Raw genomic sequence first — 22,113 nt, 5'->3', positions numbered from 1 at the left:
TCTCTCTATCTGACAGCCTGGTCCAGATGTTCACAAGCCTGGCTCTGCCAGAAGACCCTCCAGCCCAAAGCAGCAACAAGAACAGATTTGCCTGAGTCTTCCCTCCCCTCAGTCTGAGGCTCTCACAAAATTGAAGATGGGTGGAGACACCCCCACCCCACCCCCTCCCTAACCCCTGCCTAAAGGTCAGCAATATAAAGACCCAGTGACCAGAGAGACATTCGGCATCCATCTTTTTCCTCTCCTGGCAACACAGGGCCCTCCTCCAAACCCCAAACCCCCCTGGCAGGTCCCTCAGCTGTCACTGTTTAGCACAGGAATGACAGGCGTCCAGACTCTGTGAGTCCAGCCACATTCAAGGCCACTGAGCTTAGCACTCTGCCCCCGCCCCCTCCTCCATCAGTCGCTAATTTTATTGACCCGAAAAAGGCACGTTCCTGGCTGGTGGTTGGTGGGGGGGGGGGGGGGATGACTCCTGAAGGGACCAAGGACACTCTGAGAAAGAGAGATTTACCCTAGTTAAAATGGCTGCCCAAAAGAGTGGCTGTGAATTTTTAGCTTTAGCCAGAAAAGACTAGGAGAAGAGAGAATCAATTCTTTTCTATGCACTTTGAGGCAGGGCAAGAATGAAACAGAAGAGATACAAGTTGGATAACAGGAAGAACTGTCATCCTTTGTGGAATCTCTGCCCTAACCCTTACACACACACACACACACACACACACACACACACACACACCCCAAAGGTGGCTTGTGCCTGCTGGGCCTCTTACTACAGAAATAGCCCTTTCCCTGAAGAATCAACCTAGATCTTGCCTCTATTAAAATCAGAACAAAAAAAAAAAAAAAATTAGGCCTCTTTGATTCTCCCTGCTCCATGCCTACCTGACTCCAGCCCTCCAATGCTGGCTCTCAGATGCTTTTCTCAAGTGAGAAGGAGGGACAAGCAGGTGGGGGGTTGAAGAGTTAGAACCTGTCACAGGGCGGCAAGGAGACAAGGACTTTACATTCTTTTTTCTTTTTTTTTTCTTTTTTTTTTTTTTTTTTTTTTTTTGTGGTTTTTCGAGACAGGGTTTCTCTGTGTAGCCCTGGCTGTCCTGGCACTCACTTTGTAGACCAGGCTGGTCTCGAACTCAGAAATCCGCCTGCCTCTGCCTCCCGAGTGCTGGGATTAAAGGCGTGCGCCACCACGCCCGGCAGGACTTTACATTCTTAAAGAGCCTCAAATTTAAGCTTTTTAGATCTAGGAATGAAACCCAGAGCCGCGTCTGTGATAGGTGTGTTCTCGGCCTGTGAACCCTGTCTTGGGTACCTCAGATTTATCCTGCTGGTGAGTTACATGAGAATTGGACAGACACAGAAGATATTTTTCTTTTCATTTCTTTTTTCTTTTTCTTCCTTCCTTCCTTCCTTTTCTTTCTTTCTTTCTTTTTTTTTTGAGACAACCCCAGGCCGACCTCAAACATACAATGTAGCCAAGGATGGCCTTAAACTTACCTTAGCTACAGTTATTATTCATTGTGTGTGCATGTGTGTGCCAGAGAGTGTGTGTGTGTGTGTGTGTGCTTGAGTATTTATGACTGCACTAGGGTGTATGGGAGGAGGTCAGAGAAACAAGTTGGTGGCCCTCACCTTCTACCAAGTTGGTCCTGGGGATTGAACTCAGTCAGTCAGGCAATACTTTACCCAGTGAACGATCTCATCAGAGCATCCTCCTGTCTCTACCCTTCCAGTGTTTAGATTCCAGGTAGGCACTCCCCTGCCATGCTGGCTTATGCAGTTCTGGACATCAAACCCTGGGCTTTGTCCACGGTAGGCAAGCACTGTGACACTCAGCTTCATCTCTAGTCCAAAGGGAAATATTTTAACATTCAAATGTGCTCAAGCAGGTAAGTGTGCAAAGAGGGGTACAAGATAGGCCTTACAGTGGAAACCAAGATGTTTGCGAGGGTGTGTTCATCTCTTGACTAGGAGGAGGCATGGCACACTAATGCGGCTTATTTTCCATCAATTACACTTCAAAATAAAAGCCGTTACATATTCTCTACTTACACTTTTAATTTATGAAGAGCCTCAAAAAGAAAAACCAAAACCAAAACCTACAAGGTGCTTGGGCAAGGGAGGGATGTTGTAGTTCTTAGAACATCATGGCGTATCAATCCTCCTGCATCCATCTTCCAACTCCATCCAATGGATCGCTGGACTCTCCTGCCCCCTGCAGTTTGACCTAGGTACTGCAGTCACAAGGGGGTCAGTCCAGCGAGAGCTCGGACAGGCTTTGGGTGCAGTCCTGCAGGATATCGAAGACAGGTATGGAGAAAGGCACCCGGGACCACTTTTTGGCCTGGATCTTCCCTCGAGGTGTTTCCAGTAGCATGCTTCTGATTTTGAGCACTGGCAAGGTCACTGATTTGTAGATCATCTGGAAGCCCCAGACCTGATGGTGGAACAGATGGAAGCACGTGGCTTTCTATCCTTAAACTGGACTTCTGTGATGACCAGCCCCGTATCTACCACCAGAGGCCACCATGTAGTAGGCTCCCTAAGACAGGACTATAATGAAATTTTTGGTTTCTTTAAAAACACAGATACACGAGAGTGTTTTAATTTTAATCCCAGGTGTGTAATATGGGGCGGCCTTGGATTGTCCACAGCAAATGACAGTGATTTGCTTGGTGCTCTAGCAAGGGCCTGTTTTTGACGTCTGGAAGTCTGGGGACCCTTCAGAGGGTGTATAAGTGCTAGAGCAAAGATAGAAGAGGCTAGAGCCGGGCGTGGTGGCGCATGCCTTTAATCCCAGCACTCGGGAGGCAGAGGCAGGCGGATTTCTGAGTTCGAGGCCAGCCTGGTCTACAAAGTGAGTTCCAGGACAGCCAGGGCTATACTGAGAAACCCTGTCTTGAAAAACCAAAAAAAAAAAAAAAAAAAAAAAAAAAAAAAAAAAAAGATAGAAGAGGCTAGTTGGTGGTTGGATGATGTTGGTTGCATCGGGTACAAAGAGATGAAAAGAAGAACTTAGATATCCTGACAGTGAAGATCATACTGGCCCCAAGGAACTCGATGCCCCAAATCATCAGGAAGTTTTCTACCAATAATGTCGCCCCCTTCCCCCTCTCCTTTTTTTCTCTCCTACTGAGGGTTAGGGGCTTGAAAGGGTGAATAAAGAAGCGAAGAAGGGTGGAAGAAAAAGGAACCTGCAAAATAGTAAAAAGGTCAAGCTACAGGGGACTACAGGACAGACGGCGGGTCTCTCGGACAGAAGGACGGAGGGTCTCCCAGAGCAGGTGTGGTTCCCACCTGGGGTGATAACTGGAAGGTGCAGCTAGGCCTCCTTTCCCAAACCAAGGGCCTCTGGAGTCCAGGGCTGAGGGCTCTTACTTACCTCCCCACAGTTACTGCACCTGATGGTTCCTCCAGGTCTCCAGTCCTTAAAGACCTTGTTAATGACCACAGGGTTCTGAGAGGTGGTATAATAGACCCTAGAAAGGATGGAGTAGACAGAGCCCTCTGGAGCCCCTGAACCCCAGATTCCATGCCCTGTAACTGCCTGAGTCTCTCCCAAGACATCTGGCCTTTCTGCCTGTCAAGATCGAGAATTTTCCAGAATCAGGAACTCTACTCCCCAGGAGGATTGGCCTGCCCTGTCCACACCCTATTCCTGCATCCAAAGAACATCCTTGGATCCTGAACCCCATCCCTGCCATCATTATGCTCTCTCACTTCTGCCTAGACTCATTTCCCGTGTTTAAACCCCATCACCCTCCTTCTCCTACCTAGGTGACATGGTCTCTCAGAACCGGTGTGAAGAACTTTGCCACTGTGGCCTGACACACAGGAGGTGTCTAATAAATAGTTACTTAATGAATGTTATGAGCAGAAGTAAGGTGACTGGTTAGGAGGCAGGATGGGGGCGGCTCAGCAGGAGAGGGAGAGCTGGAGCTGTTTGATTTTGTGTGTTTGTGGGTACCACCATGCTCCTGTGGAAGTCAGAAGATAATTTTGAGGAGCCTCTCTCTCCTTCTACCATGGGATGTGGGGATCAAGCTCAGGCCATCTGGATTGTGAGACAGGGTCTCACGTAGCCCAAGATGGCCTCCAACTCGCTAGGCACCCGAGGGTAACCATGACCCAATTGCTGATCCTACTGCCTCTGTCATCACCTAAGTGATGGATTTCAGGTTTGGACCACACCCAGTTGCTCAGGATCCAACTCAGGGCCCTAGCTCTCCCCCTTCACCATCCCCCTCTCTTTTTTTTGAGACAGGGTCTTTCTATGTAGTCCTGGCTATCCTGAAACTCACAATGAAGATCAGGTCCCTTCTCTTTTTGAGTCTAGCCTGACATGGAATGCTCTGTGTAGCTAAGGTGGGTGACACCTTGAACTCTTACTTCCCTGGTACTGCAACTATAAACACATCACACCCATCCTAGTTAAGCACACAGAGTACCACACATCATAACAGCAGCTCTTTTTTTTTTTCTTTTTCTTTTAAGATGGAGGCCTTTCTGTTGCTCTGGCTGACTTGGACCTCCTAGACTCAAATAATTCTCCCTAAGCCAGGCGTGGTGGCACACGCCTTTAATCCCAGCACTCAGGAGGCAGAGACAGGCGGATTTCTGAGTTCCAGGCCAGCCTGGTCTACTAAGTGAGTTCCAGGATAGCCAGGGCTATACAGAGAAACCCTGTCTCCAAAAACAAAAAGAAAAAAATTCTCCCTAGCCTACTGAGTAGCATAGACAGGCCACCTCACCTGACAGTTAAACTTTTCTTGATATCCTGAGAGTGGGTAGGGTCAAGGACTCAGGTCATGGCTAAATTCTTTGTATCCTAAATTCCAGTTCTCTTTCAATCACAGAATGGCTTTGGGAGCTTAAGCAAGACACCACTCCTCTTCTTCCTCACTTGTGGGCTGTGGAATGGGGTTGGGGATAAAACCTGCTTGCTAAAACACTTTTTAGCTTGCCGCACCCAGTAAAAAGCCCTTCTGCATCCTGCAAGCCCTCCCATGGCTCTCACGAGAAGTTGGGGTTCACATTGACGTGGTGGGTGCCCTCCACTTTCCGCAGGTCGCTCCCGTAGCCCACGGCCACCATACAGTTGATGCAGAGAAGTTGCACTTGCTCTGGTAGGAACTGCCCCTGCTGGGTCTCCCGATGGGCCGCTCGCGCTGCCCGCTTAAGGAGAGATGCTTGCTGCAAGTCCCGGATCTGGAGAAGAGGTCGGGGGACAGGACTTGGACATGGACACCAAGAGACCCAACCTCAGGAAAGCTCTCAGAGTTCCCAAAGACCCCAGATCATTTGTACCCGGACCCAGAAGGGACTTGTTTTTTGAGACAGGGTCTCTCACTGAACCTGAAGCTCCCTGTCGCAGATAAGCTGGCTGGCCAGCAAGCCCAGAAATCCTTCTGTCTGTCTTCCCAGAGTTAAGATCACAGAAACACATTGCTATGCCCAGACTTTTACTGGACTTGGAATTCAGGTCCTTGTGCTTGTGTGACCCTCGACTGACTGAGTCATCTCCCCGTTCCTGTTAATGTTGTGTTGTATTCACCCTTTAAAAAATGTCATGCATAGCTTTTTTTGTTTGTTTGTTTTTATCTTCTTTTTTTGTTGTTTTTTATGGATTTTTTGTTTTTGTTTTTGTTTTTCGAGACAGGGTTTCTCTGTGTAGCCCTGGCTGTCCTGGAACTCACTCTGTAGACCAGGCTGGCCTTGAAATCTGAGTTCAACCACCTGCCTCTGCTTCCCAAGCGCTGGGATTAAGAGTGCGCCACCACTGCCCGGCTGTTTGTCTGTCTGTTTGTTTTTAAATCTATCATGGGACAGCATTATGCTAAGGCAACAGCACTAAAGAAAATGGTTTAGATGCTGCTTCTGAGATTAGTACATTATCTGTCCGGGTCTTACCTACCACGTGTGTTTTTGTTTCCTTCTGTCTATTTCCAGAACGACTCTCACAAATTCACAAAGTATCTGTTTCCGTCCCCCAGCCCTTTCCCCCAGCACCCTCACATAATTCAGGCTGGCCTCCAACTTGCTGTTGTAACCAAGGATATGGGCACACCTGGGACAAGGCCTGTTTTCTAAGGTCATGCAGAGGACAGGCATCGCCTTCCCTGGCAACAGTTACCATGGCCTTGATCTTTCTCTGCCTGGTATAAAAGTTCCCTAAGTGATTCTGGAGGGGACCCCAGGAGTGTGTGGATGCAGTCAGAGCCTCAGGCTCTCAGAGGCTGCTGCAGGCTGCCCCTGACCTTGGCCTTGAACTCATCAGGGTCCATCTTCTGTACAGCCGCCACCGCCTTCTCCATCAGCACCTCCAGAGCCTCATTGGTTAGCTCCCGCTTCATCTCCCGACTGCCCTCTGTAGCCAGGAAGGAGTACACACTCTGACCAGCTCGAGCACGACCCCGGGCCTGAGAAAAATGACAAAGGTGAGGGAGGTGTGGGCTGGGATCCATACGGGATCCTTCCAGGGCTGCAGTGGGGAGCAGGGCTTAAGTGTACCTGGACCATGGAGATCTCATTGGTCAGGAGCCCATAGCGCACCACCACATTGCACTGAGCGATATCCAGCCCCTCCTCTGCCACACTTGTGGCTACTAGAAGGCTCAGGATACCATCCCTGAACTCCTGGATCACTTCCTGCTGGTCTTTCTGTTGGAGGGTTCAGGGGGAAAGAAAAGGTTTACGGGAACCCCGAGTCCCAGTCTGTCCCAAGGTTATCCCCAAGATCATACTGGCCTTTCCTAGTGACCTGTAATCCCTAGGACACTTTTCCCTCCCTCCCTTATAAAAGACAGATTCTTCAAATATCCTAAACTGGCCTTGAACTTGCTGTTATAGACAAGAACCACCTTGACCCTCTGGGTCTATTGCCTCCATCTGTCATCTTCTGAGTGCTGGGATTACAACACACTACCACACCTGGCCCACACCTGGCTTATGGCTCTGTGCTTGTGAGGCAAGCATCCTACTAGACCCCTTCCCTAGTGACCTCTAAAAGTCCCTGCCTAACCCCTATCCCCCATAAGGGATCCCATATTCATTTTTTTTTTTTCTACAGGCCCTTGGGTCCCTGCTACTCCATCCCCTGGGACTTTAGGCATGGGAAAACTTAAGCGAAAGAGGGTGGTGGTAGGGAGTGTCTCTGTTTGTTTGTTTGGTTGGTTTGGTTTTGCGAGACAGGGTTTCTCTGTGTAGCCCTGGCTGTCCTGGAACTCACTCTGTAGACCAGGCTGGCCTCGAACTCAGAAATTCACCTGTCTCTGTCTCTCAAGTGCTGGGATTAAAGGTGTGCGCCACCACGCCCGGCAAGTGTCTCTGTTTAATCCCAGCTCTCTGGTCTCTTGTCTAGGAAGATTCAATCCCTCTTCCCCAGAACTCTGCTATCTCTGTATGGAAAACCCTGTTCCCCTTTCTGCCCTGCCTCCAGCCACGGCCCAACACCTGGGTCATGTGTGTGCTCTGGCTTGTGTTCCCTGCTCCGATCAGCATCTGCGGCTTGATGCCCACAGTCTGTAGGCAAGGCTGCTGCTGAAGCCAGAGCAGGAGGGAGGAAGCAGTCTGACGGGTTCTGGTGAAGATGATACCCCGAGTGTGGCCAGGACTCCCAAACTGCTTCAGTAAGATCCTTTCCAGCATCTCCAACTTCGGGTTCTCAGGACCCCAAGCTGCTAGCTGGCCCAGCAAATTTTTATGGTCTGAAAACACCAAAACAGAGGCACAGGGCTCAGGCATGGGTAGACAGGGTGCTCGCAGGACAGAGTTGTTGGCGGAGGGGACACTTGATTCTGCTTATTCCCTGCGCTTATTATTCCCTAAGCACACTTTAAGAACACATTTCCATTTACTCTCAAGGCCAGCCTTACAGGAGACATTCTGTATAGAATTCATCGCTCACAGACCCCAGACCAGCAGTCCTCAATACCACCACTAGGACCTCTGCATCTGTCGTTTTAATTTTTTTTTTTAGGCAGGGTTTCATGTAGCCCAGGCTAGCCTTAAAACTCACTTCCTCCTGCTTTCACTTCCTAAATCCTAGGCTTACAGTTATGGTGTGGTGGTTGGAATCCATTTGGCCCCCTTAGATTCATGTGTTTGAATGCTTGGCCCTAGGGAGTGGCACTATTAGGAGGTGTGGCCTCATCAGGGGAAGTGTGTCATTGTGGAGGTGGGCTTTGGGGTCTCCTATCCTCAGGCTTCACCCAGTGCAGAAGACAGTCCTCTCTCTGGGGCCTTCAGCTCAAGAAGTAGAGCTATTGGCTCCTCTAGCACCATCCCTGCCCACACACTGACATGCTAGAGAGGGAGGGAGGGAGGGAGAAGGAAAGGGAGAGGGAGAGGAAGAGAGACTGGGAGAAGAGTGAAACACAAGAGATTCAGCAGTAGAGACAGAGGTGAACGGCCCAGAGGGGAGCAGAGAGGAGGGCTAGCCACACGGCAGGACACAATGCTGGGATAAATTGGGTTCAGCTAGATAGCTGGTGGGGGGTAGGGGGTGGGAATGGGGACTGCCCTAACTAAAAGGCCTAAGCTTTAAAATATTAAAAAGTGGGATCTGGAGAGAGAGGCGTCTCAGCGGTTAAGAGCACTGACTGCTCTTCCAGAGGTCCTGAGTTCAAATCCCAGCATCCACATGGTGGCTCACAACCATCTGTAATGGGGATCTGATGACCTCTTCTGGGGTGTTTGAAGACAGCTACAGTGTAACTAACTATTCATACATAAAATAAATAAATCTTTTTAAAAATAGGTTAAAATATCAAAAAAGCCTCTGTATGATTATTTATATCACTAGTGGGGCTCAGAGAGTACTGTTATACCCTTTGTTTTAATAAACTATCTTTTTTTTTTTTTTTTTTGGTTTTTCGAGACAGGGTTTCTCTGTGTAGCCCTGGCTGTCCTGGCACTCACTTTGTAGACCAGGCTGGCCTCGAACTCAGAAATCCGCCTGCCTCTGCCTCCCGAGTGCTGGGATTAAAGGCGTGCGCCACCTCGCCCGGCTAATAAACTATCTTTGTTGTGGGCAGGCAAGATGGTTCAGAAAGGAAAAGCTTTTGCTCCTAAGCCTGACAACCTGAGTCCGAGTCCGATCCCTGGCAGGAGAGAACAGACTCCTTTTTTTTTTTTAAACAGCTGTTGTACAATATGGCCCTTCAGCCCCCCCTTTTTTTAATTATTTATTATATGTAAGTACACTGTAGCTGTCTTCAGACACTCCAGAAGAGGGCATCAGATTTCATTATGGATGGTTGTGAGCCACCATGTGGTTGCTGGGATTTGAACTCTGGACCTTTGGAAGAGCAGTCGGCGCTCTTAACCACTGAGCCATCTCGCCTTTTTTTTTTTTTTTTTTTAAAGACTTATTTATTTATTATATGTAAGTACACTGTAGCTGTCTTCAGACATTCCAGAAGAGGGCGCCAGATCTCGTTGCGGATGGTTGTGAGCCACCATGTGGTTGCTGGGATTTGAACTCTGGACCTTCGGAAGAGCAGTCGGGTGCTCTTACCCACTGAGCCATCTCACCAGCCCCGAGAACAGACTTCTAAAAGCTGTCTTCTGACCTCTACCCATGCTGCTGTGGCACATGCGCACACACACCAATACACCTCCTCTCCCCAATCAATTAATTAATCAATCAATGTAATAAGAAATTGAAATATCTCTGTTAATTACCCAACTTCGTTTTTACTTGTTGCAAACTGTCACACTTGAGGAAACAAGTTTGCCATACTAGCAGCCTTAGGGTTGGTTTAGTTAGGAAAATAGAGACCCAGGACTCTCCTTGGGTCCTGGTAGCTGCCTAGATACAAATGACCTTAAGCTCTCAAGCAGTTCCAACCCTGTTATGCCTCACCATCAAACAGCTTCAGCAGCCAGCTTTCAGCACGCACCATCTGTGTTTTTGTGGTGCGTTCTCTGTCGTAAAAATCTTGCAACATGTCAAGAGCGTCCCGGGCACGGACAGTATCGTGGATAAATAGCGCATCATTGTAGCGTCGCAAATGCAGCGCATACACCCGCTGTTCCTGGAGCCCAGCCTCTGCCGCTGCGGGAAAGAGGTGCAGGGTCAATTTGGAGGCTCTTCCATCCCCCAAAGGTCCACCCAGACAGAAACTCCGCCCCTTAAGGCTCCGCCCCCAAACACCCCGCCTAGACAGGCTCGCAAGCTGCCCCTCTCACCATCCTTGCACAACTGTACCACTTGCTGCTCATACATCTGGGTCCCAAATTGTTGCTTCAAGTCAGGCATCTCTAGTTGTTGGTGGATTTGGTTCATAAGCTTTTTTAGCAAGTCCCCAAAAGGATCCTGAACAAGAAGAAGTGAGGGGATGGGGGATTCCCACACTCATGGGAGGGTTAAGGATTAAGTAGGACTCAGTGCACTTCCTTGAGAGTGAGAACTTCAAAGGCTTGGGTGTGAGGCATCCTGGCTGGAGACAGGGATCAGATCCCTGTATGCAGCTTCTATTGTCTCACCTATGTCTATACCTTTGCCTTGTGGCCTGGGCACAGTGATGCCGAGAGCCCTGGGTTAGCCCTGTCATTACAGACATCAGTGAGTGTCAGTACTAAGGATGCGAACTGGTCCAGCCTCAACACCAAGCATCCCCTTGCTTCGTGGCTTGACAGTACCATGAGCCAATCTGAACAGTAGGCTATGGACTTGGGCTATGGGTGCCTCAAAGCACAGATAAGGTAGGTTGGAGCAACAGAGGCATAGGCAAGGGGCCTGAAGTAACAAGAATCGGGGAAGGTGGAGTCAGGGCCCGTGCCTAGGTGTTCTAACTCGGCACCAGACCCCAAGCCTGCCCTGTGGCCCCTCACACACCTGTGCGCGCCTTTGGCAGAGGTCATACTGCTTGCAGGGCTTTGGGTTATGCATCAGCAGCTGGGAGTAGCAATTCTTTGGCGACATGATGTGGCACGTATCCAAATTCGCACAAAGCTAGAGGCAACAGAAAGGCATCATGGAAAGAGGAGTCAGGCAGAATTTGAGGGAGGCGGGGTCCTGGCTACGGACAGAAAAGCCTGAGGCAGGGCCACTCCACTGGAAGTTAGGATTCATTTCAAAAAGTCTGAAGTGAGCCGGGTGTGGTGGCGCACGCCTTTAATCCCAGCACTTGGGAGGCAGAGGCAGGCGGATTTCTGAGTTCGAGGCCAGCCTGGTCCACAAGGTGAGTTCCAGGACAGTTAGGACTATACAGAGAAACCCTGTCTCAAAAAAAAAAAAAAGTCTAAAGTGCATCCCGTGACTGATACTCTCACATTGATGAGCAAGAGGAACTTAGATTCAAATGACCATGAAGAAACAATTGAATATCAGCAAAGAGGGCTGGAGAGATGACTCAGAGGTTAAGAGCACTGGTTGATTGCTGCTCTTCCAGAGATCCTGAGTTTAAGTCTCAGCAACCACATGGTGGTTCATGACCATCTCTAATGAGATCTGGTGCCCTCTTCTGGCCTGTAGGCATACCTGCAGGCAGAATGCTGTAGGCATGATAAATCTTGAAAGAACGAAAGAAAAAGCAGTTCCCATTTTCATAGTTCCCAGGTCAAACAGCTTCCAGTTTATAGCACGAACGAACTCCAAAAATAATTAAAACTAGCTCTATGACAGAGTAGTGGGGATGGCTAGGGGAGACTGTGACAATGACAGGGCTGATCACTGAATGGTGAAAAGGAATCTGATGGAGGTTCAAAAGCAAGGGCATTTCCAGGCCAAAGGAATAGTAGTAAGTTCAAAGGGTCCCACAAGCCTCATATGCTCAAGGTAGCGGAAGAGACCAGCATAGCCACAGTATGAAGAATATATTTAGTAGGACTGGGAGGTAAGACAAGCAAAGATCTATGGTGGGAGGGGCTCAGCTGACCTGTAGGATGTGATCAATGGCCCCTTGGAGCTTGGTGGCCCCTCCAGTGCCTGGGGAGGCTGTGAGACCCAGGACCTGGGGGAGGGGCTCTTCCTTCTTCAGCTTCTGTTCTAGGTACCGGCTCAAGATGGTGTTGTAGACGGTGTCCTTGTGGGTGTGGTGACACTCGTCCACCACAATCAACGAGAATTCTGGGGACACATGAGAGACAGTGGACGGCTGCCGCTGGTGCTTCTTTCTCACAGCACTTTCGTGAAGTCCTCATTCTTCTCTGAAGAGTTCCTCTTCCCTTCCCTACTTTAGGCTGGGTCCCAGACAGGGAGCAGGGAGGAATGAGAGCAAGGCTGGGCTAGAGGAAGGGGGCTTGCTTGCCCGGGAGCCCGTCCTGTGAGCAGGTCGCGGCTTTCCCCCTCACCTCTGAGCTCTACGTGTTCATCCTCCTCAGAGCTGTTGAGTGCCAACTGTAACAACTCTGCCGTGCAGATGAGCAGGTCGTGGCTCCGAGCCATCAGGCCAAAGCCAGCTCGGGATCCCATGTCCCCACTCAGGGTTGTTACGGTCCAGTGTTTATCCAGCATGCGCCTGAACTCCTCAGCGTGCTGGTTCACCAGGTGTACCTTGGAGTCAAGAGGAATGAAGAGAACCTGGATTGGGGTGGGGGTGGGAAATGGCAGTTGTTGGGAGTTGGGGTGGGGGAAGCTGGGAGGCGCAAGATGTCAGGACACGGTTCAGGAACCAGCCATCTCCTGAACCCAGGAGAGGAGACCTGGCAGAGCGGTCATCTAGAAGAGATGAGCTAAGAGACCCCACTTCAGGAAGGGCAGACCACTCACCCTATTGACCAGTACCACCACCTTGCCTCTGTCTACCGTCTCTAGATGCCTCTTGGCCACAAAGGCAGCTGCCCGGGTCTTCCCAGCACCCGTGGGCAGCCATATAATGATATTCTTGCCCTCCAGAGCAGGTAAGATCACTTCCCACTGGTAGGGTCGCAGCTCCATTCTGGAATGGCAGAGAGATCAGAACACGTACTGTCCCCTTCCTCCCAGCCAGCCCACTAAGCTGCAGAGGCTGTTCTTAGCCAAGAACTCGTAGATACCGACCTGGAGCCTGCACTGGCCAGGATTAGGATGGGGTTTGGAAATGAATAGCAGCAGACTAGCCTGGTCTCTGCGGAGGCTTCTGGAGCTCTAGAAATGAAACTGAAACAAGGGGAGGAGCCAGCCAGAGCTGGAGCCCAACCCAGCCATCAAAAAAAAAAAAAAAAAAAATCGAAGACTGGCAAGGGAGATGCTGACAGGAATAGGCTGTCACTGCTCCTGGGTTCTCTATTTCCTCATCTGTTTTCAGTTGGCAGTAACACTGCCCATCTGGGCTGAGCTTAAGGCCTGGAGGTGCTGACCTTGGCTGCCTGTTTCCTGGACCAGGAGTCAGGAAATAGGCAGGCATTAAGGACAAGCTCTTAGTTTCCCTTTGCAGGGGAGACAGGCTGGAAGTTATTGAAGCAGAGGAGGTGAGGGATGGCCGTCAGCCAGGTTCATCACCCCACTATATATTGCAGGGGTCAGTGGCACCAGTGTAGCCTGAAGTTAGGCTTTCAGGTTAGAAGAGTCAGGACTAGAGAAGCAAAGGTCAGCCTGCTAAGTCTGAAGCCGGACCCCCCCCCCCCAAAAAACAATCACACAGGGGAAAAAAAAAGCTTTATTGTTCCCTCCGAGGGATTAATGCCAAGGAATGAATGGTCCTCCTGCCCCCAATCCTGGGGGGACAGATAGACAACAGTGTAGGATGAGCCAAGGCCCCTCATGGTTCCTCCGGTCTGGGCTGTTTCCATGTGAAGCCTACTCACTGAATAGTCCTGGCCCTGGGAAACAGGCATGGATGGGGACCAGGCTCAGGATGCTCAGCCTGCATGGCTCTATAAGGACCAACAGTTCATGCCCTGGCCACCAGACATTTTACAAGGGGCTGGCCCCAGACCAGACATCTCCCCGAGGTGGGATGCAAGGAAGGTGGAAAGAGAGCTGCTGGCTTGGGAGTGAGTGCCTGCTGGCCTGAAAGTCTGTAAGATCTGGGGTCCCTGGCTGGAGTTCCTCCAGCTGAGTCCAGGAGAGGGGGCCGGGAGCACCCAAACGGATCTGAGGAGATGGAGGTGGATGTTGCGGATCCCAGCTGGGGGCTACTTGTCGATGAGCCCTCCCTCTTTGAGCTTGAAGTAGAAGAACTTCTCCAGGGCACTGGCGCAGCGACAGTATTCGCTGTCTGGGGGATTGTACTCCCGGCAGTTGGCAATGACCCGCTGCAGGTCAGCGACGAAGAGCTTCCGGGTCACGTAGTAGCGACTGCGCAACCGTTCTGTCATGGTCTTCAGGTCTGGGTCACGAGAGAGAAGGCACATGACTTTAAGAGGTGAAGGGCTATCACTGGGGCTGCCCACCATGGTGGGTTGCCTGACTCAGCGCAGACAGGAGTCGGGCTACCCTGTCAGACTGGGGGCTCAGGCTGGGGAGTGAGTACAAGGGTCCTCACCAATGGGGAAACGGATAACCTCGTAGTAGTCAGGAGCCTCTGACTTCTTCACAGGTTCCATGAAGGGCCAGGCACTGGGGTGTGACTAGAGAGAACAGAGGAGCTGAGGACAGGCCCAGTGTTCACTGCCCAACCGAAGACGGCCACCCACTTCAGTTACCGACAAGAGGACCTTGGCCTCCCACCTTGATCTGAGCCAGCAGGTTTTTGAGGGTCGTATACAGCTGATCAGGGTCCTTAAGCTCCTTGCTGGAAATGACAGAAACCAAGGCTGCGGTCTGGGTCCTTCTTGCCCTACCACACACACACACACACACACACACACACGCACGCACGCACGCACGCACGCACGCACGCACGCACGCACGCACGCACGCACGCACGCACGCATGCCTCCATTCCTGAGGTCACTCCCCCTTGACTGAATGGACACTTACCCCTTCTCCTTTCCCAGTGGCTTCCAGCCTGTCTCTCCTGCAGAGGGGGAGAAAGCATCCCTCAGAATGCCTGCCCATGCCCTGAGAATGCCCCCCTGCCCTCTCAGCCAAGGCCCCTGCTCACGAATGCCAGGGACGCTCTCCACCGGGATCTGCCTCACTCCCTCTTTGAAGCAGCTGAGTCCAGGGTAGACCTTGCGGATCTGTGCCTGTTTGCGCTCAATCAACTTCTTGATGATCTGAGGAAGCGAGGGTCTGAGGGGGCCAACTCAGGCCCAGTCACCCCCAAGACCATGGTCAGTAAATGGTAACATTTACTTTTGGCTTTTTCTAAGAGGCAGGGCAGGAACCTAAAACCTGGCCTGTCTCTGCCACTCATAGACATACACACCTCTTTCTGTTTCTTGATGATGTGGGACAGCTCTGTGTAGGGGATGCGGGGATTCAGCTCACACTCCATCAGCGTCGCTCCTTCATAGTCCTTGATGTAGCCCAGATAGCGGCTCTTGGGCACCTTGATGTCTTTGGAGAAGCCCTAGATGCAGTGGAGAGTTAACACAGTCCATCAGCAAGGACTCGCTAACGTTCACAGCCACTTCTCCAGGATTGACTGAGAAGACAGCACATAGTGCGTCTCTTCCTGTATCTCTGAACATCAGGGTAGCAGTGTGAGAACCGTCCCTGCCCCTGCAAAAGCTGCAGGCCAGCTGCTCCTCACCTCTTGCCATCCCCCAAAGGACCTTCCAATCCCTGGCCTTGTTCTTCACTGGGTGGCAAAGGTAGGGAGAAGACAGAAAGGGGTGGGCCCTTTCTCACTGGTGCCAGGGGACTCTACTACTGGATGCTGCACACACAAATCAGGGCCCCAGGCAGCAGGTATGAGCCTGGTGAGACCAAGGCTTACCTGCTTTTTGAAGTAGCCAATGGCGTACTCGTCAGCATAGGTGAGAAAGTAGAGGATGCTGTGTTTGATGTGGTATTCCTTTAGGTGGTTCATCAGGTGGGTGCCATAGCCCTGTGGGGAAGATGGAACAGGGTGGAAAGGAGATGGGGAAGCCAAGGCAGAGAGGACAGGTGGCTATCAGAGGATCAGTGTTTGTGGAGGGGGAGGGAAGGATTTCTAGGTGCTTGCTCAGGGCCAGACTCAGCACTTGAGTCTTCAAAGACCCATTTGACAGTTAGCCCACGACCAGGTATTAAAAGCCCCACTTCACAGGAAAAACAACACCAAAAAAACCCAAAAAAAATCCCTGAAAGCCAGTTACACAAAGAACAGTCTGAGGTCAGTGGACCACGGACGGATGCAGCAGAGGTGGGCTCCAACCCAACACCGCTGTTGGCCCCACACCTGGGGTTTTAGAATAAAGGGGGGGAGCAGAAAGGGGTCACAGAGGCCTGTTCATGTCAGGACACAAAACAGGAGAACGAAAAGCCCAAAAGTAGTTTGTTGTGAAAAAAGACAGAAGCTGGGACTATCAACTTCCCCAAGGTATGGAAATGTTCCTGTGAAGAAACCAAGGGTCACTTTAAAAGTGTGGTTGCCTTGGGGTAGAGCTCAGTTAGTACAACACCTGCTCAGAGTGCACAAAGACCTGGGTTCAATCCCTGGCAATGGATAAGACCTGGTGTGGTGGTACACACCTGTAACCCTAGCAATCTGGAGGCAAGGAGAAGTGGATCACAAGTCTAAGGTCCCTTGGATTACACAGGGTGCTTAAGGCTGGACTTGGCTACATGAGCCCTTCTCTGAACCAGTCCCTAAGGTTAACATAAAAATATTGATTGTTGGGAGTAGAACTCACTGGTAGAGCATTTGCCTAGTGTGCACAGGGCCCTGCATTCTATCCCAACATCAGAAAAGAACAAAACAAAACAAACAAAACAAAAATCACTGCTGCTTTGGGTACTTTTTCTTGTTTGTTTCCTCAGGACAGGGTTTCTCTGTGTAGCCCTGGCTGTCCTGGAACTCACACAGTAGACCAGGCTGGCCTTGAACGTGGAGAGATCCCTGTCTCTGCCTCTCAAGTGCTTGGATTAAAGGCATACACCACCATTGCCCAGCGTGGTACTTTTTTTTTTAAAACCAGTATTTTCTCAATGATCAGTTATCAAGATAAAGCTGCCACCCTGTGGGAGTATGTGGAAATGTCTGGTCGATACAAGAAGGGCTGGGGCACAGAGCAGCACCCTGCCATTTTGGCTGGCTTGGTCCATATTCAGAACGGGGTCGTGCCCAGGGGCACTGTGCTCACCTTGACCTGCTCATTTGAGGTAACGGCACAGAAGACGATTTCCGTGAAGCCCTGAGTGGGAAACATGCGGAAGCAAATGCCACCGATGACCCGCCCATCCTTGATCAAGGCCAGGGTCTTGTGCTTCCTAAGAGAGAGGGGACATGTCATGGAACTCACCTGTCCTCTCCTCGCTCCCCAGGTCCCTCAGCCCTGAAAGAGGGAAGTGTCATTAGGGATGAGAACAGAGGGCAGGAATGGAACCCTGAAAGGTGGAGCCCTGTTATTAAGAGAGTGTCCGGTGTAGTGGGATGGGAAGAGAAGCAGCTCAGGGGCTGAGGTCCTCCCTAGGGACTCACGGGTCAAAGACGAGGCGGGCGATATATTCCTTGGGCATTCGCGGCAGCTGGTGGGAAAAGACATTCTGCAGCCCCACGAGCCAGAGCAGCACGCGCCGGTTGGCCTTGGGCGTCAGGGAGTTGCCAATGACGTGGAACTCGATGATCCCTCGCCGTTCTTCCAGGCGAGCCGTCTCATCTCGAGCTGCGTTGGCCGAAAGCAGGCTTGTCTAGGCAGGAGAAGGTGCAAAGCAAGGGCCTTGGGGTGGGGTGGGGGTGGGGATCCCCTCCCCCACAGGTCGACAGACTGGGCTCCCTACCTCAGGCCCCAGCATGGCAGCGGGGTCAGTGATCGTCAGCATGACCTCATTGACCAGCTCCATGGGGATGTCCCCCATCACGCGGAGCCGCTTGGCATCCTCCAGGGTCAGGCTCTCGGGAAGCTTCCTCTTCTCCCCTGCTGGGGAGGATGACAGGGTCACCCCGGGGTAGCAGGAAATGTGGAGGCAAGGGTGAATGTGGGCCAGTGGTCAGTGGCCAAGTACCCACCTGGCATGGGCTCAGTCCCTGCGGAATCTAGGCTTAGGGAGCTGTTGCTGCCTCCACCCATGGAAGGACTGAAGATGGGTGTGCTGGGTACAACTGTTGCACTGACCGTGGCTGCAAGAGAGAGGAAATCAAGGATGGGGGCTTCAAGTGGAGGGTGTGGCGGAGAGGGCATGGCAGGGCCTTTAGAAGCATCCAGTCTGAGCCCCAAGGTATCTTCCCGTTGCTACCATACCCCACCACTATTATCCCAGAGGCAGCAGGCCAGGGCGGCCGAGCAGACCCTGTAGAGCTATTGTGCCACTTACCTGGCCGGGGCACCAGCTGTGTCCCCTCCGAAGGTGGCATGGTGAAGCCTGACTCCCAGATGGGAGAATTTGCCCCGTAGATCTCTTCCTCAAGCATGGACAGAAATCTGTAGGGAGGGTACAACTGTCCCACAACTCCAGCCTTCAATGAGGAGTTGCCTGGGCCAGACCCCAGAGGGATGAGAGGCCAGACAGACAGACCCTGTTCTCAGTGGGTGGGAGGAGACAGCAGCTTCTGCTGTCTGAGAAGGCTTAGTATGTTGAGTGGGGATCAGGTCCCCTTCTGCTCAGGATAGGACATAGCCAGGATTGAGACTGGAGACCCAATTCTGTCATGATGTGTGGCCAAGGAGAATGGGTCTGAGCGGATGCCATCCTATGCTGTGTGGCTAGGCAGGGCACCCACCCAGTCACCTGAATTGCCTTAGTCCCCTCTCTATCAGATTGGTCTAGAATGAGCCAATCTTGTCACCTCTTGTTCCCACATGCTTGTTCCCAGATTCAAATGGGAAGAAGATGTGGAACAACAGAGGCACAGAGATAGGTAATGGCTTCACTTCAAAAGTAAACTCTAAGCCGGGCGTGGTGGCGCACGCCTTTAATCTCAGCACTTGAGAGGCAGAGACAGGCAGATTTCTGAGTTCAAGGCCAGCCTGGTCTACAAAGTGAGTTCCAGGACAGCCAGGGCTATACAGAGAAACTCTGTCTGGAAAAAAACAAAAAAACAAACAAACAAAAAAAGGAAACTCTAGACTTCTCAGAGCACTGTGGTAGGAGGGGCTCTGGGGTGGTATCTACACACCCAGAGGAAACTATTAGTAACAATCTATCTATCAGGGGGCTGAAAGAGTGTAGCGTTAGCTTGGGCCATGTACCTGCCATCCCCAGACTAGCACATACTAGCAAGTAGCTTCTGGGCCATGGGCAAATCTGCCAGGTAGACACCCAGATCCCAGAAGGCCCATGGAGGGAGAGGAGGGACCAATCCAGGAAGCCTTCCTGGAAAAAAGGGGACAACAGCAAGGACATGAATTTGGGGTAAAATCCCAGGAGGCCAGACTGAGCCTTACTTGGGGAAGTGAGTGAGGATGAGGGTCCTCTTCTCAGGCACCAGTTTGTCCTTCTCCACCCGAAATTTTTCCAGTAGCTGCCGGCGGGTGACAGTGAAAATGGACCGCAGAAGGCTTCGGCCAAACACGTGGGTGGTCTCGTAGCGGGGGAGGCTGTCGCAGCTCTGGGGCACGTGGCAGTAACAGAGCCATCTGGGGGAGGTGGAGCGGCAGGTGAGGGTGGAGACCACCAGACTGGCTGTGCAAGCCTTCCCTGTAAGGCCCTGCCTGGGCTTACCTGGTATAATTGACTTTGTAGGTAGCGACATCCTCAGACTGGGACCGCTGCCGGAATTGAGCAGGGGTCTCCAGCTTCCAGTAGTTAAGGCAGAGCAGGAACATCTTTGAGAGCTCAAACATTGTCTGGCGCTCTCGGGGGGCCAGGTGGCTAAATTTGTACTGCACAAAGTTCAGTACACCCTGAGGAGTAAGGAGGGGACAAAATCAGGAGGAGGTGTGGACAGCCAACAGAGGCATGTCAAATAGGAGGGACTCTGTGAAGAGAACCTCTGACCCTTCCAACTTCCACACCCACTCTGAGGTCAGCAAACATCATGTCCCTTCCTCGAACCTCTCTCCTGTTCTCTGCTTGAGGAAATAAACCAGACTGTCCACCCTCTTAAGTCGCCTTTAATCCTGCTACATGCCCGTCCTACCTGTTCAATGTTAGGCTTCTCAAATGGGGGGCTGCCTAGAGACCCCTCCACCACTGGCCGTGTCATCTGCAGGATGCACTTCCGCAAGAGCTGTAAGGAAGAGGGATGGGGAAAAACAGGAGTAGCAGAGCTCAGAGAGCAGGATCCCCAACACACACCAAAGCTTCACCATCTTTACTCTGTGAGAACTCACCTTGAAGAGGTAGAAATAGACTTGTTTGGTGTCTGTGTCCTCTTCCTTGTGAACAGACATGAACAGATTTTCTACATCTACTACCATTCCCAAGAGCCGGTTAATCTCGTCCTCTGACACATTCTCCAGGTGGGACACATGGTCCGCTGCAAGATGGTTGCATTAGGGCTGGGAAGAACAGAAGAGCTCCACGGGGCTTGATTCCTGTACCTCCTCTGAACTAGCCAGAGACACACCCTTGATTCTCCAATTCTTGACAGACAGGGAGACCCAGTGTTCTCAGTTCTCCCATCAGCCCTTGGTAGCTCCCTGCTACCAAGGCAGATCTCCTTTTTTCCTTCCATGGGACATTCACATTTATTCCCTACCCAATATTTCCTTAGAAGGTTTCTGGTTTCTCTAAGAAGCTCTGTGGTACTTATGTCACCCTGTTCAAACAGGACCTGGCTCCTGCTCTCCGCCCCAGCTCCAAAGATGGTGCCTGCCTTACCCAAGGGGTGCTCACAGCTACGGCACAACTCGCTCAGGTTGGCAGCTGGCTGCTGGAGGTCCATGCGGGGTGCGGTGGGGGGCTTGGGGTTTTTCCAGCCATTACACTTGCAGGTTTCATTGGCCTGGAGGCGGAAGGATCAGTCCCCTGATGCTGACTGCATCCCAAGCGCAAGAGCGGCTCTATGGCTAGAGCTTCGCCCCCCATTCCCACCCCAGCCCTTGGATGCCCCAAGCCCCGCCCCTTTCGCCCTAGGCCCCGCCCCCACCTTGCAAGCTGAGAAGACCCCTAGTTTCTCAAGCTTCTTGGCACGCGGCAGACCCCGGACTTGCGCTTTCCTCTGGCTAGCGCGCTGCTGCTGGCTCAGGCCAGGTCGAGCCGGATCCCCCCCACTTCCTACCCCGGCCCCCCCAGTCCCTGTGCTCCCAGCTGGGGCTGCAGCTGGGGCAGGGGCTGGTGCCGGAGTCGGAGCCGGAGTGGAGGCTGAAGCCGGACTGGGCGCAGGAGTCGAAGTTGGGGCAGGGGCTGGGGACTGAAGGGGCCGGGACTGCGCTGCCGGGACCGGGTTTGGGGCCTGGGAAGGTTCCGCCATGGCCTCCCCCGCAGCGGAGCGGCGCCGCGCTCCCAGCCCTAGGGCCGCATGGGCAACCGGCGCACAGTGCGCAGGCGTCGCGGCCCCGGCGCACGATGGGAGTCGTAGTCTTCCTTTGCCGCTTCCCATCCTTTGGCCGTCCAGACTTTTCTTTTTTTTCTTGGTTCCAGACAACCAAATGTCGCTTGGTTGAGCATCCTAGGTTTGACCATTACTTCATTCTAATCTATTTTAAGCCATCCGAGATAGTGACAATTACTATCCTCTTGGGAACAAGAGGCATCCCAGAACACTGGCAGTCTGGAGGATTTGTGGATGCTGCCCTTTTAAAGTCCATAGGTGGAAGAACAGGCCTGGGCCTGAGGTTGGCTCCCACATTGCAAAAGTCTGCCCCATTGTGGCTGCCGGCTAAGGCTTGCAGCTACAATAGAGATGAAATGTAACATTAATTCTACTATTTGTACTGTGGTGTTCACACATATGAATCAACTTTAACAATCAGTTTTTGTCTTTTTGTTTTTCGAGACAGGGTTTCTCTGTGAAGCCCTGGCTGTCCTGGAACTCACTCTGTAGACCAGGCTGACCTCGAACTCAGAAATCCGCCTGTCTCTGCCTCCCAAGTGCTGGAATTAAAGGCATGCACCACCACTGCCCAGTGACAATCAGCTTTTTCTATACTTGGGTTGCTGTTAAACAGAAACGGTTTTATTTTCAAAAGAACAAAGAGACATAGTTGTGGGCTATGCTGCTGCTGAATGTGTGTTCATGCACGGGCATTTGTGTGTGTGTTGGGAGTGGGCAG

At 51.7% G+C, this 22,113-nt stretch overlaps 2 protein-coding genes across 4 annotated transcripts; both read right to left on the bottom strand.

Annotated features, from left to right (window-relative positions):
• Window positions 1–2,038: 2,038 nt before the first annotated feature.
• Window positions 2,039–13,071, bottom strand: Dhx58 (DExH-box helicase 58). 2 transcript variants are annotated; one of them, XM_029484186.2, is made up of 13 exons: window positions 12,986–13,071; window positions 12,716–12,884; window positions 12,298–12,526; window positions 11,883–12,073; window positions 10,841–10,957; window positions 10,192–10,318; window positions 9,866–10,057; window positions 7,453–7,706; window positions 6,511–6,660; window positions 6,258–6,419; window positions 5,018–5,208; window positions 3,383–3,479; window positions 2,039–2,437 (listed from the first exon to the last, which is right to left on the bottom strand). In XM_029484186.2, exons 2-13 carry the CDS (start codon window positions 12,881–12,883, stop codon window positions 2,252–2,254), a joined length of 2,064 nt encoding a protein of 687 aa, XP_029340046.1. In that variant the 5' UTR covers window position 12,884; window positions 12,986–13,071; the 3' UTR covers window positions 2,039–2,251. The 2 variants fall into 2 exon arrangements, with proteins under 2 accessions (XP_029340046.1, XP_021032256.1); XM_021176597.3 differs by having other exon boundaries at window positions 12,298–12,499.
• Window positions 13,072–13,565: 494 nt separating this feature from the next.
• Kat2a (lysine acetyltransferase 2A) lies at window positions 13,566–21,362 on the bottom strand. Of its 2 annotated transcripts, none has more exons than XM_021175619.2 (18): window positions 20,988–21,362; window positions 20,720–20,843; window positions 20,230–20,375; window positions 20,037–20,126; window positions 19,619–19,800; window positions 19,342–19,533; window positions 18,272–18,378; window positions 17,967–18,077; window positions 17,738–17,877; window positions 17,439–17,647; window positions 17,101–17,227; window positions 15,753–15,863; window positions 15,240–15,383; window positions 14,973–15,087; window positions 14,849–14,885; window positions 14,597–14,660; window positions 14,412–14,496; window positions 13,566–14,255 (listed from the first exon to the last, which is right to left on the bottom strand). In XM_021175619.2, exons 1-18 carry the CDS (start codon window positions 21,309–21,311, stop codon window positions 14,062–14,064), a joined length of 2,502 nt encoding a protein of 833 aa, XP_021031278.1. In that variant the 5' UTR covers window positions 21,312–21,362; the 3' UTR covers window positions 13,566–14,061. The 2 variants fall into 2 exon arrangements, with proteins under 2 accessions (XP_021031278.1, XP_021031279.1); XM_021175620.2 differs by having other exon boundaries at window positions 17,738–17,874.
• Window positions 21,363–22,113: the final 751 nt, after the last annotated feature.

Source organism: Mus caroli, unplaced genomic scaffold (genome assembly GCF_978045245.1).
Source record: "Mus caroli unplaced genomic scaffold, Mus_caroli_1 scaffold_13, whole genome shotgun sequence".
NCBI classification, from domain to species: domain Eukaryota; kingdom Metazoa; phylum Chordata; class Mammalia; order Rodentia; family Muridae; genus Mus; species Mus caroli.
The sequence above is the reverse complement of the archived record's forward strand: the minus strand, read 5'-3'. Positions and strand labels throughout refer to the sequence as shown.

Coding starts and splice junctions, on each gene's coding strand:
- Kat2a (XM_021175619.2), bottom strand. CDS start 21,311: ATGGCGGAACCTTCCCAGGCCCCAAACCCGGTCCCGGCAGCGCAGTCC. Junction 19,534..19,618: donor TACAAAGTCAATTATACCAG/GTAAGCCCAGGC, acceptor CACCTCCCCCAG/ATGGCTCTGTTACTGCCACG. Junction 17,648..17,737: donor CTGCCATGCTGGGGCCTGAG/GTAGGGAGCCCA, acceptor TCTCCTGCCTAG/ACAAGCCTGCTTTCGGCCAA.
- Dhx58 (XM_029484186.2), bottom strand. CDS start 12,883: ATGGAGCTGCGACCCTACCAGTGGGAAGTGATCTTACCTGCTCTGGAG. Junction 12,074..12,297: donor TGAACACGTAGAGCTCAGAG/GTGAGGGGGAAA, acceptor ATGTGTCCCCAG/AATTCTCGTTGATTGTGGTG. Junction 3,480..5,017: donor AATGTGAACCCCAACTTCTC/GTGAGAGCCATG, acceptor CATCCTTTCTAG/GGTCTATTATACCACCTCTC.